General features: G+C 39.8%; 1 protein-coding gene across 6 annotated transcripts in view; it reads right to left on the minus strand.

Moving 5' to 3' along the window:
• The window catches only part of CCDC30 (coiled-coil domain containing 30), a 141,533-nt gene that overhangs the window by 117,556 nt on the left and 5,364 nt on the right, over positions 1-18,613 (minus strand). For 5 of the 6 annotated variants that reach the window (XM_044945156.2, XM_044945155.2, XM_044945158.2 and 2 more), the window contains exons 2-4: positions 11,319-11,497; positions 7,834-7,954; positions 826-1,013 (exon numbers count right to left, since the gene is read on the minus strand). In XM_044945156.2, the coding sequence (XP_044801091.1) occupies positions 826-1,013; positions 7,834-7,954; positions 11,319-11,378 (369 nt within the window). In that variant the 5' untranslated portion in view covers positions 11,379-11,497. The remainder of the gene's footprint in view (positions 1-825; positions 1,014-7,833; positions 7,955-11,318; positions 11,498-18,613) is intronic. The other variant, XM_044945159.2, reaches the window with a different exon arrangement.

Here is an 18,613-nt window from a genome sequence, read left to right on the forward strand (position 1 = left end):
TCAGTTATTAGTCAATTTGAAATATTTTTATGCCTCTAGTATGCTCCAGGAACACTGCTGGGTGCTGAGTCCAAACTCTCTATATGAGTCTCACCATGAAGTGGTTTCTGAAAATATCTCCGGGTGCGTTTCTCAGCATTGCCTCACATGAACCAGTATGTGTTATACACTGTCTCCTCTGCCAGAAATGCCTTTCCCTTCTTCTTTATCCAGCTCACACCTACTCAGCTTTCAAAATGCTACTCAATACCACCTCTTTTGGAAGCCTTTTCTATCCATCCTGACTGAGCCTCTCCTGAAGGTTCTCCTAGCCTTCTGTGCCTCACTTTACTAAAGAACTTTCCACACTGAATTATAACCACTAGTTTATTTCTTTCCTTCATTAGCTTCATTTATTTATTTCATTTTTCTTTCCTTGCAAGTCCAGATGATGTTTAATTTGACTTTGTTCCTACATTTACTAACATAAAGCCTGGCACACAGTTGGTTCTCAACAATAATAATGCTAATTAACATGTCGGGTTTCATTCTAGAGCTATACATATATTAAGCAATTTCATTTCATTTTCATGATCATCTTGTGGAGTAGGTGAGTTGCTTCCAGATTTTACAGACTATGACATGGAGGCTCACAAAAATTAAGTAATTTATTCAAGGAAATACTGCTCACAAGGGGCAGAGCAGGTCCATTCAAACCTAAAGTCTATATTCTTAAGTACTATCAAAATTGGCTTCCTGATATTTTAATGTATGAAAGGTTAAATAAACACATACTTTTTCAACTGGCCTGCTTCTTATTCAATTCTGTAGTCAATTTTGGAATACCTGGGGAAAGTCTTTCTGAAGGTTATGGCTCAGACATCTTTGTGGTTCTGGCTTGGGGTTCCCAAGTTCCAATTTCCTCAAGAGTATACTTCTTTCCATGATTAAGTGTGTGATCTGTTCACAGGGGCTGCTCAGAGCCACTGTAGACAAGCCTTCTTGATACATTTCAACCTCCTTTGTTTGCATTTCTATTAGAAAGAAATAACAGAAACAATACTGTTACAAAAAATGCAGGCAAATAACTAAAAAGTAGTGGGAAAAGGTTCTCAAAAGCAGTAGATATTTTTCAATTCAGTTCAGTCACTCAGTTGTTTCAGACTCTTTGCAACCCCATGGACTGCAGCAGGCCAGGCTTCCCTGTCCATCACCAACTCCCAGAGCTTGCTCAAACTCATGTCCATTGAGTCGGTGATAACATCCAACCATCTCATCCTCTGTTGTCCCCTTCTCCTCTTGCCTTCAATCTTTCCCAGAATCAGGGTCTTTTTCAGTGAATCAGTTCTTCGCATCAGGTAGCCAAAGTGTTGGAGTTTCAGCTTCAACATCAGTCCTTCCAATGAATATTCAGGACTGATTTCCTTTAGGATTGACTGGTTGGATCTCCTTGCAGTACAAGGGACTCTACCACAATTCAAAAGCATCAATTCTTCAGCACTCAGCTTTCTTTATAGCTTTCTCACATCCATACATGACTACTAATGTCTCTGCCTTTTAAAATGCTGTCTAAGTTGGTATTCTAGATATTCTTACTACCTGTGTAAATTTAAAATTGTCCTTGCATCATCCTAAAGGAGATCAGTCCTGTGTGTTCATTGGAAGGACTGATGTTGAAGCTGAAACTCCAATACTTTGGCCACATGATACAAAGAGCTGAATCATTGGAAAAGACCCTGATGCTGGGAAAAATTAAGGGCAGGAGGAGAAGGGGACAACAGAGGATGAGATGGTTGGATGGCATCACTGACTCAATGGACATGGCTTTGGGTGAACTGAGGGAGTTGGTGAGGGACAGGGAGGCCTGGCGTGCTGTGGTTCATGGGGTTGCAGAGTCAGACACGACTGAGCGACTGAACTGAACTGAACTTTTAAAGTGTACTGTTGTTTCAGTTAGTGTTTGCTAACGTGGCAGGTATTATACTAAGCATTTGAGATAAATTTATCTTATTTAATCCAGTGAGGTAGGAGTCATATTATCACTTTTAAGAGATGAGGGCTCAGGCACTAAGAAACTTGTCCATACTCACTCAGCTAATCCTGCCAAAATTTTTGATGATTTCAATTTTCAGGTAAATGATTATATTCCAGGAGCCTGTCCTTTCAGTTCCTTTACCAGCTAACTTCCAAAAATCTAGTCCTCTATCCCATCTCAGTCACCTACTCCGTAGTAATCCCCTAGACCCTGACATTAGCCTGTGTAGTTTCCATAGCCTCAGTTTCAAACATCCTATTCTCCAATCATCCCTCCCAACCCTTTGTACTAGCAGCTCAATTTCAACAATTTTTGACCATACTGGAAACTAGCATCCATTGACTATATATAAAGACTTTTCAGCATTCCTTATTCCATCCCTATTCTCATTTCCTTTCTTACCCAGCTTTAGATTCTACAACCCATCATTACAATCACTCCCCTGAGAACATTCACAATTCTCTTGCTTCCTTTCCTTCCATTATACTTGGTGACAAAACTTCAACCTGTTCAAAGCCAGTACTTCACCAGTGCACTCCAGAAGCTGAATGTAGGTGAAAAAAACTGCACAGACAGTGCTGATTGGTTTCATTTCAGACTAACGACTATCAACCAACCTCGACTGGGCCCCTACTGCTGCTCAGCAGTCCTCCTGCATCCCCCTGCTTGTCTTTCTCTCTCATTTTTTAGAGACCTAGACAATTATTTCATCTTTCTCTCTCATCAAATCTCTAATACCTCCTTCCTATCCTCACTCTCAGCTGAATAACTGACTTCTTATTTCACTGAGAAAAGAGAAGTACTCCGAAAAGAACTTCCACGAGCTCCCCTTACCAAAGCTGCTAGCTCTCTGGTACTCTTCCTTCTTGTGAGATTAAACAAGCCACCCTTGTTCCTAAGGCCAGCCCCTCCCCTTGTGCACTGGATCTCATTCCTTCTCCTCTCAAAAAAAAAGCTCCTGAGGTTGACTCTTATCTCTGCTGTCTCATGGAGCTTTCACCTTAGAGACATGGTATAACATCTCCCATTAAAAACAGCAGTGATAGGGACTTCCCTAATGGTCCAGTGGTTAGGACTCCATGCTTCCATGCAGGGGGCATGGGTTCGATCCTTGGGTGGGAGATGGAGATCCTGCATGCTGCACACAGCATGGCCAAAAAATTAAAAAACAAAAAGTTAAAAAAAAAAAAAACAAGGAGATGAAAACCACAAAAACTTTGCTTCACACTCATGTCGCCCTCCAGCTCCTCCACCATTTCTTCATTCCTCTTTGCTGCACAACTTCAAGAAAGGATCGACCATAGCCATGTCCCCTCCCTCTCCTAGCATTCTTTCCTGAATTCACTCATTGGCTTTTGTATCCACTGCTCCACAGAAACAGCTCTCCTCAAAATCACAATGAGCTCCATGTGACCAGATCCAATGGTCAATCTCCTGTCCTCATTCCATATATCCTATTAATGGTATTTGGCCCAATTGCTCATTTCCTTTTCTGAAAACACCCTCCTCATTTCTCTCCTTGGGCACCACACTCTGCTAGTTTCCTCTTAGCTTTCATGCCATTCCTTCTCAGACTCCTTTGCTGACTTCTTACCTTTCTAACCTCTAAACACTGGAACACACCAGGGCCCAGCTCTGAAACTTCTTTTTACTCCCTAGGGTATCTCCTACCATCCTAAGGCTTTAAGTATTTGCTATACCTGATGACTCCCAAATTTACATCTCTAGTTCACAATGCATTCCAGACATAAACAAAATTGCCTGTTTGACCTTTCCACTCAGATGTTTAATATTCACATCCAAATGCAGATGTCCAAGAGCAAACTCTTTACCGTCTTCCCTAAATAGGACCACCCACATCTACCCCATCTGAGTAGTTAGGATCTCTAGTATTGCAACTGCTCAGGCCAAAGAGCTTGGGGTCACCAGTAATTTCTCTCTTTTTCTCCCACCTAACATGAAATCTGTGACCTTGGTATGTGCTGTGCTGTGCTTAGTTGCCTGTCAGGCTTCTCTGTTCATGGGGATTCTCCTGGCAAGAATACTGGAGAGGGTTGCCATTTCCTTCTCCAAGGGATCTTCCCAACCCAGGGATCGAACCCAGGTCTCCTGCATTGCAGGCAGATTCTTTACCAACTGAGCTACAAGGGAAACCCCAAGGGAAGACCTTGGTATAGGGCTCCAAAAAACCCATTATCAAATCATGTTTGCTCCACCTTCAAAAGACATCCTTTAATTACAGATGCATTTCTGATGTGATTGACATATGTGTTCCTAAAATAAACAAGTGGATCTGTATTTCACAAAAATTCTCACTAAAAATAATGTAGCTTATGGAAAAATGTTGGCTTGGAGCACTCAAAACCTTTATCATTACATAATTAATGCTATAAAAAACACTGAGAATCCTAATTATATTGGTTCATTAAAGAGATGTGTCAAATTCCTAAAAAAATTAAGGGAATACTATAGCAAATATAAGTAAACAATGTAAAGAAATAGAGGAAAATAGAATGGAAGAGACCTCTTCAAGAAAATTAGAGATACCTAGGGAACATTTCATGCAAAGATAGGCACAATAAAGGACAGAAATGGTATGGACCTAACAGAAACAGAAGATATTAAGAGGAGGTGGCAAGAATACACAAAAGAACTATACAAAAAGGTCTTAATGACCCAAATAACCACGATGGTGTGATCATTCACCTAGAGCCAGACATTCTGGAATCTGAAGTCAAGGGGCCTTAGGAAGCACTACTACAAACAAAGCCAGCGGTGGTGATAGAACGCCAAACGAGCTGTTTCCAATCCTAAAAAACGATGCTGTTAGGGTGCTGCACTCAATATGCCAGCAAATTTGGAAAACTCAGCAGTGGCCATAGGAATGGAAAAGGTCAGTTTTCATTCCAATCCCAAAGAAAGGCAATGTCAAAGAATGTTCAAACTACCGCACAATTGCACTCATTTCACATGCTAGCAAGGTAATGCTCAAAATCCTTCAAGCTAGGCTTCAACAGTACATGAACCAAGAACTTCCAGATATACAATCTGGATTGAGGAAAGGCAGAGGAACCAAATTGCCAACATCTGTTGGATCATAGAAAAAGCAAGAGAATTCCAGAAAAACATCTACTTCTGCTTCATTGACTATGCTAAAGCCTCTGACTGTGTGGATCACAACAAACTGTGGAAAATTCTTAAACAGATGAGAATACCAAACCACCTTACCTGTCTCTGAAAAACCTGTATGCAGGTCAAGAAGCAACAGTTAGAATTGGACATAGAACAATGGACTGGTTCCAAATTGGGAAAAGAGCACGTCAAAGATGTATATTGGCACCCTGCTTATTTAACTTATATGCAGAGTACCTAATGTGAAATGCTGGGCTGGATGAAGCACAAGCTGGAATCAAGATTGTCAGGAGAAATATCAATAATCTCACATATGCAGATGATACCACCCTAATGGCAAAAGTGAAGAGGAACTAAAGAGCCTCTTGATGAAGGTGAAAGAGGAGAGTGGAAAAGCTGGCTTAAAACTCAACATTCAGAAGACTAAGATCATGGCACCTGGTCCCATCACTTCATAGCAGATTGATGGGGAAACAACGGAAACAGTGGCAGACTTTATTTTTCTGGGCTCCAAAATCACTGCAGATGGTGATTGTAGCCATGAAATTAAAAGACACTTGCTCCTTGGAAGAAAAACTATGACAAATCTAGACAGCATATTAAAAAGCAGACACATCAGTTTGTCAACAAAGGCATAGCCAAAGCTATGGTTTTTCCAGTAGCCATGTACAGATGTGAAAGTTGGACCATAAACAAGGCTGAGAGCCAAAGAACTGATTTTTTTGAACTGTGGTTCCAGAGAAGACTCTTGAGAGTCCCTTGGACAGCAAGGAGATCAAACCAGTTAATCCTAAAGGAAATCAATCCTGAATATTCATTGGAAGGACTGATGCTGAAGCTGAAGTTCCAGTGCTTTAGCCACTTGATGTGAAGAGTCAATTCAATGGAAAAGACCCTGATGCTAGGAAAGATTGAGGGCAGGAGGAGAAGAGGGTGACAGAGGATGAAATGGTTGGATGGCATCATTGACTCAGTGGCTATGAGTCTGGGCAAACTCCAGGAGAAAGTGAAGGACAGGGAAGTCTGGTGGGCTGCAGTCCATGGGGTAGTAAAGAGTTGGACATGACTGAACAACTGAACCACACAGCAAGTATAGGGAATTCCCAGGTGGCACTAGTGGTAAAGAATCCGCCTGCCAATGCAGGAGTCATGGGGTTCTACCCCTGGGTCGGGAAGATCCCCTAGAGTAGGAAATGGCTTCCCACTTTAGTATTCTTGCCTGGAAAATTTCATGGATGGAGGAGCCTGGCAGCTGCAGTCTGTGGAATTGCAAAGAGTCAGACTACGACTGAGCACACATACACATATACAGAGCAAATACAGGACTCTGTTTTCTTTTTAAAAATCAGGTTTGCTGTAAAGATGACATAAAGAAGGAGCTGAACCTGCAGGGTAAAATAAAGGCAAAATGCAAAGGATTAGGAATATCTTTGCAATAAGCACTTTCAAGGCAAAATATGTGGCCAAAGAGCCCAGAAGAGGAAAGTGGGATGAATAGGCTTTAGGTATAAACTCCGTGGCTTGTTGGTGAACCCAAATCATTAATATGCTGGGGAATACAAATCATTCATATGCTGGGGAAAATGATACGTGAACTTCCACATATCACTCCCATTGTAGTGATACTACTCCCCTATTTCCCAATCCTTCATGAGCTAATTAATTTATGCTAGTAACAGGCCACAGAGGAGCTTTTGCTTCTTACAGCAAGGCAGATTAGAGCCCTTAACGACCTTGAAGCTGAGAAAAACTAAAAATGCCAGGAAAAATTTAAAATTCCTAAAATGCAATCAGAATATGAACACAACTAGAATGCAAGCTTTTGGGCCAGCAGAAGAAAACTCAGTTATCCAGTGGAAAACAAAAAAGGGGGGAAAAATTGAAACTAGAGTGAAGCACAAATGAATTACATCTTATGATTAGCTCAATTCACTCTGCACCTGAGATTTAAAATACAGAAAACTGTCCATCACAGACCCTTGTGAAATAAAGTTCTAAAATGAAAAAATGGGAAATGATTCCAAATAGGATATCTGAAATGAAAGAAAAATGCTAAGCAAAGAAAATAATAAATGTGTGGTAAATATAAATATTTACTGGAGTAAAATGACCCCATGGCGTGCTGCAGTCCATGGGGTCACAAAGAATCGGACACGACTTAGTGACTGAACTGAAATGAAATTTAAATAAACACTGACTATCATAATAAAAGCTAATTTATGGAGTTAAAAAAAATACAATATTTTAAAGGGGTCCTGTCTATATCTTCCTTTGTAGCTTTGGAGTACTTAATAAACATTTCCTGAGCCCTTAACATGCTAGGTACTTTACAAGGCTGGAGCCGTTGAGAACACAGAAACCAGGGAGACTAGGACGTGACCTCTGCCCCGGAAGAGCTGACACAGGTAATGATGAGCTAGTGCGGTAAGTGCTGTAACTGACATTAAAGAAAATAAGCATTCTGCACTCTCTCACACACATTTCAGAATATTTCAGAATACATAACTTAAAAAGATAGGCAGAAAATCAACCTAAAATATTACAAATACTTTTCTTGAGGTGGAGGGTATGTAGTAATTTTTTTCCTTCCTTCTGTTTTTATACATTTCCCAAATTTTCTACAATTGTCAAACTCTACTTTTTAGAATTAGAGAAAAAATTTACATTTTTTACAAAGGAAAAATTACCTGGTTTGAGTTGGAGCTCTTTAAACTCATGTCTAGGCTGTTTGTTTTCCTTTTCATAACTATGAGAAAATGCTTCTTTTTCCTCTGGTAAGTCACAGACATGGTTTGCATAGTTTTCCACCTAAGAAGAAAATAATACATTTTCTTACCAGACTATTAAGTGAAAGAGTCATTAAGAGATCACCATACTATCAATGTTTATAATCTGAGAAATAAAAGAAAACTCAACTTTGCTTAAGCGTGGCCTCAGTATTTGATGTCTCTCCCTAAACTTCCTGTTGTCACGTTATCAGACGCTGTTTCCCCACAGATAGGATGACACATCACTACAAATTTCTGGGAAAATCACAATTTCTGATTTTTTTTCCATGAACAACTCAGGTTTCAAATCAAGTCTCCTTATCTATGGTTTAGGAAATACTGTCATGATACTCAGGAACAGAGAAATAGCTACACAATAATTATTTATACTCGTAAGCAAAACTCATGATTATGATGTCTGAAATTTTTTTCATTCATAATAATTGCTTATTTTAATTAACTATTAATTTAAATTAAAATTGGGTTAAAAAATGATGAAATGTTAATAGGAGCTTTATTAAAATAAACCATTGGGTATTCTTTAAAAATAGTTTCTGATTAAAAGGGCAGCTTCACAAAAGGTACTTCTGTGTGGCTAATAATAACAGATTGAAAGCAAACTACATGCTCCAGGTGCTCTGTTAAAGACATCAAATACCGAGTTTTTACCACAATCCTATGACACTGTTATCTTCTCCTTTATAGGTGAGCAAGGAGGCTGAGAGAGGCTGAGGGAGTTGCATTGTCAAGCAAGACAGAAAGGCAGGAGCCAGACTTCACACTCCTACTAGGCCAAATTGCTGAGAAGCAGACTACCAAAGTAACTGCATTTTGCTGAATTGTGTTGAAGCCTTCTGGGGACAACTACTCAGAATATGAACAAAAAGCTGAGTGGTACAGTAGAAAGAACACAGAACTGCAGCCCAACTTTATCACTTCCTGCTAAGATTCAGTTTCCTTCTCTTTAAAATGGCAGGAACAATACTATCTATTTCTAGTAATAACAATCTTATCAAATACTTGGTGGGTGCCAAGAACATATGTGAAATGTTTGATACACATTGTGTATAAACCTCACAAATCCTTTTTAAGGAGCTATTATCAGCTCCAAACTACAGATGAGAAATTTTACGCTCAAAAAAGTAACTTGCTCAAGGTAACACAACAGAGGCAGTGCCAGAGGCAATTTTTCACCCTCATCTGCCTAATGTTAAAGTTTATGGTCTACTATGCTAATGGCACTCTTCTTTAAGAGTTTGGGAATCAGACTGCCCTCTAAGAGTTAACTTTAAAAATCAACAGGTTAGCTGAGCTGAGCTGTCAGAACACAACAGAGTGATTTGCAAGTGACCTGAGAGAATTTATTAGCTCATTTAAAGAAAGTAGCTTAACTGGGCAAACAGAAGAGGCTGGTTGTACACTCAAGGACTTTGTCAAAAATGCTTCTTGAGGTGGCTCATTTGCTTTAGTAAAGTTTTTTCTTTTTCCCTTTCTTTCTTTTGTGCGGTTTTCAAGAAATATCAAACAGCTAAATGGCACTTTATAAAACTAAAGAAGATGTCTGTCTAGGTAGCAAACGGGATATAAAGCCAAACATTAGGCAAGCAATGAAATGTCCCTTGTTAATCAAATCACAGTGATGTTTAACTGCTATTGAACTTAATACTTAAAGATACACTGTAAATAGCCATTCCTTCAAGGCAAGAAAATGTTGGATCAGCAAAGCATTAAATATAGTTGTTTTACTTATTTTTTATTACCTTTGTATTTCCAGGAAGAGAAATACAATTTTGTTCTTATACTGGAGTTTTTACTTTATATTTTGAGAAGTTGGAAACAACTTAATTAAAGGAAATGTAAGTATCTGGAGTAAAAAAAATAAAGTATCTTATATGTAAGAATGTAGGTTTATCAGTACTGGACACATCAAAAAGAGTGATTAAAGTGTCAAAAGGTGTCATTATATGCTCCTCTACTGGCTTGGTACTGAGGTTCTAGGATATAACAGGTCCAGAAATAAGGGCAGGTATGATAGATGGGGAAACAGTGGAAATAGTGTCAGACTTTATTTTTTGGGGCTCCAAAATCACTGCAGATGGTGATTCCAGCCATGAAATTAAAAGATGCTTACCCCTTGGAAGGAAAGTTATGACCAACCTAGATAGCATATTCAAAAGCAGAGACGTTACTTTGCCAACAAAGGTCCGTCTAGTCAAGGCTATGGTTTTTCCAGTGGTCATGTATGAATGGGAGGGTTGGGCTGTGAAGAAAGCTGAGCACCGAAGAATTGATGCTTTTGAACTGTGGTGTTGGAGAAGACTCTTGAGAGTCCCTTGGACTGCAAGGAGATCCAACCAGTCCATTGTAAAGGAGATCAGTCCTGGGTGTTCTTTGGAAGGACTGATACTGAAGATGAAACTCCAGTACTTTGGCCACCTCATGCGAAGAGTTGACTCATTGGAAAAGACTCTGATGCTTGGAGGGATTGGGGGCAGGAGGAGAAGGGGACGACAGAGGATGAGATGGCTGGACGGCATCACCGACTCGACAGACATGAGTTTGGGTGAACTGCGGGAGTTGGTGATGGACAGGGAGGCCTGGCATGCTGCAATTCATGGGGTCGCAAAGAGTCGGACACAACTGAGTGACTGAACTGAACTGAACTGATGCGGATAGTCTCATTGTAGAAATATGGTTATCTAAGCTGGTGCTCTAAAAAATCAGAATCATTTCATTTGTTCAGCAAGTAAACATTTGATTAAAATTTGGCTTCCTATGTAGTGTGTCTATAGAGGAAAAATGCATCAGCCACACAATATATGAGTCTGGTTCCTTTGGTAGTTATATTTCTTACTTCTATTTAAAAAACTGGTTCGATTTTTCTACAAACTTTTCTGTGAGTTTGGTCAATACAAGGCCACCTTTGAGAAGCAGATCCATTCCCTCTAGGCTGACTAGTCAGGTCTCTAAGCCTACTAGCCAGAGAGTCAGCTAGAGGGTTGGTTATTGAGATAAGGATGAATTTCCTAAGATAATGAAAGCCACCTTCAGCAGACCTATTTGGATATTCAACTAGTCCTCTCTGGGCAATGTCCTGTACAGGTATTCCATTGGAAACTAATACAGATTGCTGATATATTTCATGAAAAAAAAAAGTGTACACATGAATGCTTTGCAAACTACACAGTGATGTTCAAATATCACTTCTTAATATGTTAACATAATGGAAGGATGATGAACAAAACCACAGTTTCTTTTTTCCTTTTTGGCCACATTGCATGGAACTTCCCCAACCAGGGACAGAACCCTTGCCTCCTACAGTGGAGCAACAGAGTGTTCATCACTGAACCACCAGGGACGTCCCAAAACCATGGCTCTCTCAAAATTATGATATTAGTTCTTACGTCTTTAATTTCTTCCATGTGCTTCACTGACAGCTCTTCTAGATTTCTGGAAGCAGTCATCAGCCTGTCTTTGCTGTAACAAGCACCAGACAAAACAAGACTTGTTCTTTTGTTAAGGCAAGCGGTTCAATTCCTTCTTTCTCAGGATGGTGAAGCAAATCTTCTAACTGAAATTTTCCCTTGATAAAAGACATAAGCATATGTATGTATGTACAAACATACAACTGAGCATGCAAGAAATCTGTTATGTTTATATGCCTAGAGTTAGATTCCTTACAAAGTATAGCTTAGTTTCCCTACTAATTAACGGTTATGTTATCAAGTTATAATGTGCACGTACATGAAATAGCTGAAGTACAAAAAATTAAAGCTTTGAAGAGTTCTATTATATCCTCTAAAATAAGAAAAGCATGTGTTAAAAAAATACAAGCTTTCTGCCCACCCAGTTCTGAAGTTTGTAATTTAATAATCTGAAAATCTCCCCAAGGCCCCTCGCAATGTTATAAATCCCAAAGTAGTTTTTGTCTATTAAGTATTTAGAAATAAAAGGATGCCTCTGGGAGCTAGAAAGCCATTAATTCTCTACTATCAAGGAATTATTTTGCTCCTAGAAAGTGTCTTATAACTTCTGTTGACTTCTAAGTCATTTAGCTTGCTTCTAAAACTTGATCTAAGCCTGCCATTGATACTGTCTTTAATTTTTTTAACTTGAAAGTAGTCATGCTACATAACAGCTTGCACTACATGGTGTGGAAGAGATAAATGTCTGCTGATCGATGGAATGATATATGTGTTATGAGAATCACTAAAGCATCACTATGAACAAAGGCCGAGGAGGTGATGGAATTCCAGGTGAGCTATCTCAAATCCTAAAAAATGATGCTGTGAAAGTGCTGCATTCAATATGCCAGCAAATTTGGAAAACTCAGCAGTGGCTACGGACTGGAAAAAGTCAGTTTTCATTCCAAACCCAAAGAAAGGCAGTGCCAAACAATGTTCAAACTACTGCACAACTGTACTCATCTCACATGCTAGCAAAGTAATGCTCAAAATTCTTCAAGCTAGGCTTCAACAATACGTGAACCAAGAACTTCCAGATGTTCAAGCTGGATTTAGAAAAGGCAGAAAAAACAGAGATCAAAGTCCCAACATCCGCTGAATCATAGAAAAAGCAAGAGAATTCCAGGTAAACATCTACTCCTGCTTCATTGACTATGCTAAAGACTTTGGCTGTATGGATCAAAACAAACTGTGGAAAATTCTTAAAGAGATGGGAATACCAGATCACCTTACCTGCTTCTGAGAAACCTGTATGCAGGTCAAGAAGCAACAGTTAGAACTGGACATGGAACAATGGATAGGTTCCAAATTGGGAAAGGAGTACATCAAGGCTGTATATTCTTACCCTGCTTATTTAAGTTATATTAGAGTACATCATGTGAAATGCTGGGCTGGATAAAGCGTAAGCTAGAATCAAGATTGACAGGAGAAATACGAATAATAGATATGCAGATGATACCACCTTTATGGCAGACAAAGTAAAGAGGAACTAAAGAGCCTCTTGATGAAGGTGAAAGAGGAGAAAAAGCTAGCTTAAAACTCAACATTCAAAAAACTAAGATCATGGCATCCGGTCCCATCACTTCATGGCAAATAGACAGAGAAACAATGGAAACAGTGACAGACTTTATTTTCATGGGCTCCAAAATCACTGTGGACGGTGACAACAGCTATGAAATTAAAAGACACTTGCTCCTTGGAAGAAAAACTATGACAAACCTAGATAGCGTATTGAAAAGAAGAGACACTACTTTGCCAACAAAGGTCCATATAGTCAAAGCTATAGTTTTTCCAGTAATCATGTATGAATGTGAGAGTTGGACCATAAAGAATGAGCGTCAAAAAATTGATGCTTCTGAACTGTGGTGTTGGAGAAGACTCTTGAGAGTCCTTGGACTACAAGAAGATCAAACCAGTCAGTCCTAAAGGAAATCAATCCTGAATATTCACTGGAAGGACTGATGCTGAAGCTGTAGCTCCAATACTTCGGCCACCTGATGAGAAGAGCTGACTGGTTAGAAAAGACCCTGATGCTGGGAAAGACTGAAGGCAGGAAAGAAGGGGACCACAGAGGATGAGATGGTTGGATGGCATCACCAACTCAATGGACATGAGTTTAAGCAAGCTCCAGGACATGGTGAAGGACAGGGAAGCCTGGTGTGCTACAGTCTATGGGGTTGCAAAAAGTTGGACACGACTAAGAGACTAAACAATTGTGAATAAGACTTGCTGGTATAATCAAATATATTAATAACTTTTAACTAAGTTAATGTGACCCAGATTATGGGGATAAGCATAATTGTTATTGAACTGAAGTTAGTCTACATAATCATGATCAGTTTTGCTTTTTTAACAGCCAAACTATATTTTGATTATTTTTATCTTTTCTTGATAAGTCTTCCAGATTCCAGAGTTTCATTCTTTTCACATCAACAGCTTTTGTGGATGATATATAAAATGTTAATTATCATCTGATACATTAGAGAAAAAAAAGGATCCAGATCTGAATTTCAGTGCCCCCACACATCTTCCCCATGACTTATAGCTAAAAGTCTTCTTGTGCTCCTCCTCACCCTTCTCCCATCATCTGGTCCCCATTCATATCCTGCTCCCTACAAGGCGTCTGAGCACTATTCAGTTCCTTGTGGTTTTAGTTCTGAGTATTAGAGGACCTAAGACACTAGAAATACATTTGGCAATATAGAAAAATGCTTCTGTTATAATAAAAAGTAGAACATAAAGGTATTATTACAACTATGTAAAATTCAAGACATAAGAATGGAAGCAAATACATCAAAATGTTAAAACATAACTGTGATAAATTGGTGAGATTATGAATAATAAGAAAACAAATGTTTGAATTCTTACATGTCCTACACTGTGAGTTGCTTGCCCCCAGAGAAGAGCGCACGCCCCGTCACCCTACCATGTTGTGGGGTAGAGTGGGGCAGTCTTAAGCTGGAGGAACTTGAAAGGAGAAGTGGATGGGGATACCTTTGCATTCCTGGCTTCTGGGAAATTTGGGGTATCGGAGGGTAAGCAGTGATATAGGAAAAGGAAGCGTGTCTGGTCAGGAGGGAGGTATAGGATGCAAGTCAATAGCCAAATGTATGACTCATCCAAGCTCCTAGACTGAACACCCTTCCAAAGCCAAAGACCTTTAAGCTCCATTCTACTTAGTCATCTAAGCCCTTGGCTTCCACTGAGCTCTTGTCATAACCTAAACTACTGTTGAAATTCCACAATCCTAAATTCCAAATGTCCTACTCTACCACCTTCCACTCTTTTGTGTGTGTATAGTAAATATACGAAACTTAAAATTTACCATTTTAATCATACTTAAGTGTAGAACTCAGTGGCACTAAGAACATTCACAGTGCTGTGCAATCGTCACTGCTATCCATTTTCAGAACATTTTCATTATCCCAAACATACGCTCTGTATCCATTAAACAACGAGACCCCATTTCCTACTCTCTAATTTCTGTCTCTATAAATGTGCCTATTCCAGGTACCTCATATGAGTGGAATCACACATTTGTCCTTTTGTTTCTGGCTTTATTTCACTTAGCATGTCTTCAGGTTTCACCCTCTTCGTATCATGGATCAGAATTTCCTTCCTTTTTAAGGCTGAATAACATTTCCCTGTATGTATTTTGGTTATCCACTCATCTGTTGATGGGCACTTGAGTTGTTTCCACCTGTTGACTATTGTGAATAACACTGCTGTGAAACACTGGTGTATCAAGTATCTAAGTCCCTGCTCTAGTCGTTTTGGGCATCTTCCTAGGAATGGAATTTTTGGATATATCTATGTATATTAGATTTTTGGATAAATTTTTGGATAAATCTATGTATATTAACTTTTGGGCATCTTCCTAGGAATGGAATTTTTGGATATATCTATGTATATTAGATTTTTGGATAAATTTTTGGATAAATCTATGTATATTAACTTTTGGGGGAACTGCCATAAATATATAAAAAAATAGCCATAGAAATGGGTGTGAAGTTGTTGCTCTCTTAAACTATTCTACAATGACAGTTGAAACCTCCAGTCCCTGGAGCATTACATCCTGTCTCAAACTACCAGATACTCTCTGGCTTCACTTATTTCCCCCTCAAGCCTGGACCCTACTGCTGCTGCTAAGTCGCTTCAGTTGTGTCCGACTCTTTGCGACCCCATGGACTGCTCCTCCGTCCATGAGATTTTCTAGGCAAGGGTACTGGAGTGGCTTGCCATTGCCTTCTCCGGAGCCTGGACCCTACTGTGGTTCATCTCAATCAATCTCTCATCAATGTTTCCAGTTATCTAACCCCCTGTCCCATCTTCCCTGCAAATCCAAACTGGTGGGAAAGTTTGACCATTTGTCTTGTCTCTACCTATTTTAGTTTGCTGAGTGCTGGGAGAGAAAAATGAACAAGTATGCAAACTGGAGCCACGACAAACCCATGGTCTGCCGCCTGGGCCAAGCTTCTCTGCTTGCACAGGTCATCCCATGCACTTGGCTAGTTTCTGCTACCATTTCACTCAGTAAATATTCAGAACTTCCACCTCTCCCCTCTGTTGGCAGATGACCATGTCTCCCACAGCACTAGTAAAAACTAAGGCCATCATAAGACTGTCAGCTTCTTCTATGACCACCAAGACACTAACCACCATTTTTAGAGATCCTGCTCCCTTTCCCTTCTCAGAGGAAGAGTTCCAGTGTTTACCCATGTTCCAGATCCCATCTCGGATTGCTTCTTTTTTCTTTTCTGTTGGCTCACTATCTCCCTCTCAACTGATGTCATGTCCTTAAGGTTAAGATGTCTTTGATGGTAAAAATAAAGATACAAAATAACTCTCCTTTGATCCTACCATATCCCCATCTCGAGTTACTGTCCTATTTCTAATCTATCTTACCCTCCTCAAGTCACAGAATTTGGCTTCTGCTCTCACTACTGTACTCATACTCTCATTCAGCAACAACCCTCAAAATGCCTCTGCCCTTTTTAGGAGTGGTATCTGTCCACTCCTTTCTGTTCTGTGATGTCCCTTTTTCCTGTTTTCACTCTTACCTCCCTGGCCTTTCCTTTCCTGTGTTCTTCCTGGGCTCTTCAACAGACACGTCAAACGCCACCATTCCTAAGGACCCTGCCTTTGGCTCTCCGCCCTTCTTACTATCATGGTGATGAACAGCTCGGGCAGGGGAGTCTGACATGACTTGGTTCAAATCCTGGCTCCATCACTTTCTAATTGTGTGACTAACACAAGTCATCTAACTTCTTTAAACTTTGATTGCCCCCAAAGAGAATGGATATAATAGTAATACCAATCTCATTGGGTTATTAGGAAAATTAAACAATAATCCATCTCTGCTAAGCTCCAGGTCTATCTAGAAAAATTGGCAAGAAACAAAAAACTGAAGTTAGAACAAATATAAATAAGTAAATGTAGCAGAAATTGCCAGTTTTCCTTCTATATATATACATATATTTAAAATATCTATTTATTTTTAATTGATTGATGATTGTGTATTCTTTTTTCCTGCAGAAATAAGATTTTTTTTTTGGACTGGTCACAAGGATGCCTGCCTTCTGCTAGGTACACCCATGTGACTAAGTTCTGACCAATAGGATGTAAATGGAATTGTGTGCCACCTAGTTTAGGAAATGTCCTTAAAGGAAAAGGAAGGCCTCATCCTCTTCCTTTCTACTGGCTGGAGTGCAGACAAAGATAGTTTGAAGCTTGAGCATCCATCCTGGACACCATGATGTGGAAGCCACAGGCCACGGATGATATACTATTATGAGAGAAGAAATCTGAACCTTTGGCAATTTCAAAATGCTGCCCTATCAGTTCTGGGGTGCTTGCTTCTTGACATTTATTTTTCAAGCCATTATTATTGTGAGTTTTCTGGCCTTTACAGCTAACCAATCCTAACTACTCAGGAGGGTTGTTGGAAGAATAAGATACAAGGGCATATGCTACAAACAAGGAGATCAAACCAGTCAATCCTAAAGGAAATCAGTCCTGAATATTCATTGGAAGGACTGATGCTGAAGCTGAAGCTCCAATGCTTTGGCTACCTGATGTGAAGAACTGACTCATTGGAAAAGACTCTAAGGCTGGGAAAGATTAAAGGCAGCAGAAGGGAACGACCAAGGATGAGATGGTTGGATGGCATCACCGACTCAATGAACGTGAGTTTGAGCAAGCTCTGGGAGCTGGTGATGGACAGGAAAGCCTGGCATGCTGCAGTCTATGGGGTGGCAAAGAGTCAGACACGACTGAGCAACTGAACTGAACTGAAACCTGGTTTGGTTGGTGGTTTAGTCGCTAAGTCGTGTCCGACTCTTGCGACCCCCTGGACTGTAGCCTTCCAGGCTCCTCTGTCCATGGGATTCTCCAGGCAAGAATACTGGAGTGGGTTGCCATTAACCTAGTTACATGGAAAATGGACATGGAACTAGATAGTCATTGCTAGTCTATCCTGACCCATAAGGTCTTTCGCCTGTGTTTCCCTATGAACCTGCTCCCATTTACTTGCTTTTCCACATGGATGGACTTTCTCTGTGTTCTCAACAGCAAAGCTAAAAACAGTTATCTGAGTCCTAAACCTATGTAATTTTTCAGATTAAGTCATTTCTTTTATCTATCCCTTTTAGTTCAAATTTATGAAAGAGAGACAATTATTTTTTGCTCACCCCATGAACTGCTCCCCTCTCGCTTAAGTTAGTTACACAATATTCCTTGTTCAGTCAGCTGTGGCTAGGACAGGTGGGAAGTAGGGATAAAAATACAGCCACCAAGCCTATCCTTTAAGCAAGGATTGGCAGAAAAGTACAAGTTCCAGGGCAGAGGATGTAGGCAAAGCGGCAATACAAAATGAATCTACTAGTTAAGACCAAATGCATATCCAACTCTCTAGTGTACAACTCAGTTTGAAAAATCTACTCATCTTTCTTAACACTTGGTCTTCCATCTGTATGTATCCCAGTTAATAAAATCACTATCAATATAGTTTCCCAAGTCAGAAATCTGGGAGTCATCTTTGGCCTATCCTTATTCATCCCACAACCAGTCCCTGCATTTGTGGATTCCATCTCATCAATCATTTTCTAATCAATCTTCTCTTAGTTTAGCCTCACCTCATCATTTGCCCAACTTAGTGTAACAGTGTCCTTAACTGATTTTCTTGCTGCCCGGCTGGCCCCCATCTAGTCTGTACTCTATAAAGCTCTCAGACTGAC

This window comes from Bubalus bubalis, chromosome 6 (assembly GCF_019923935.1).
Source record: "Bubalus bubalis isolate 160015118507 breed Murrah chromosome 6, NDDB_SH_1, whole genome shotgun sequence".
Taxonomy (NCBI): Eukaryota; Metazoa; Chordata; class Mammalia; order Artiodactyla; family Bovidae; genus Bubalus; species Bubalus bubalis.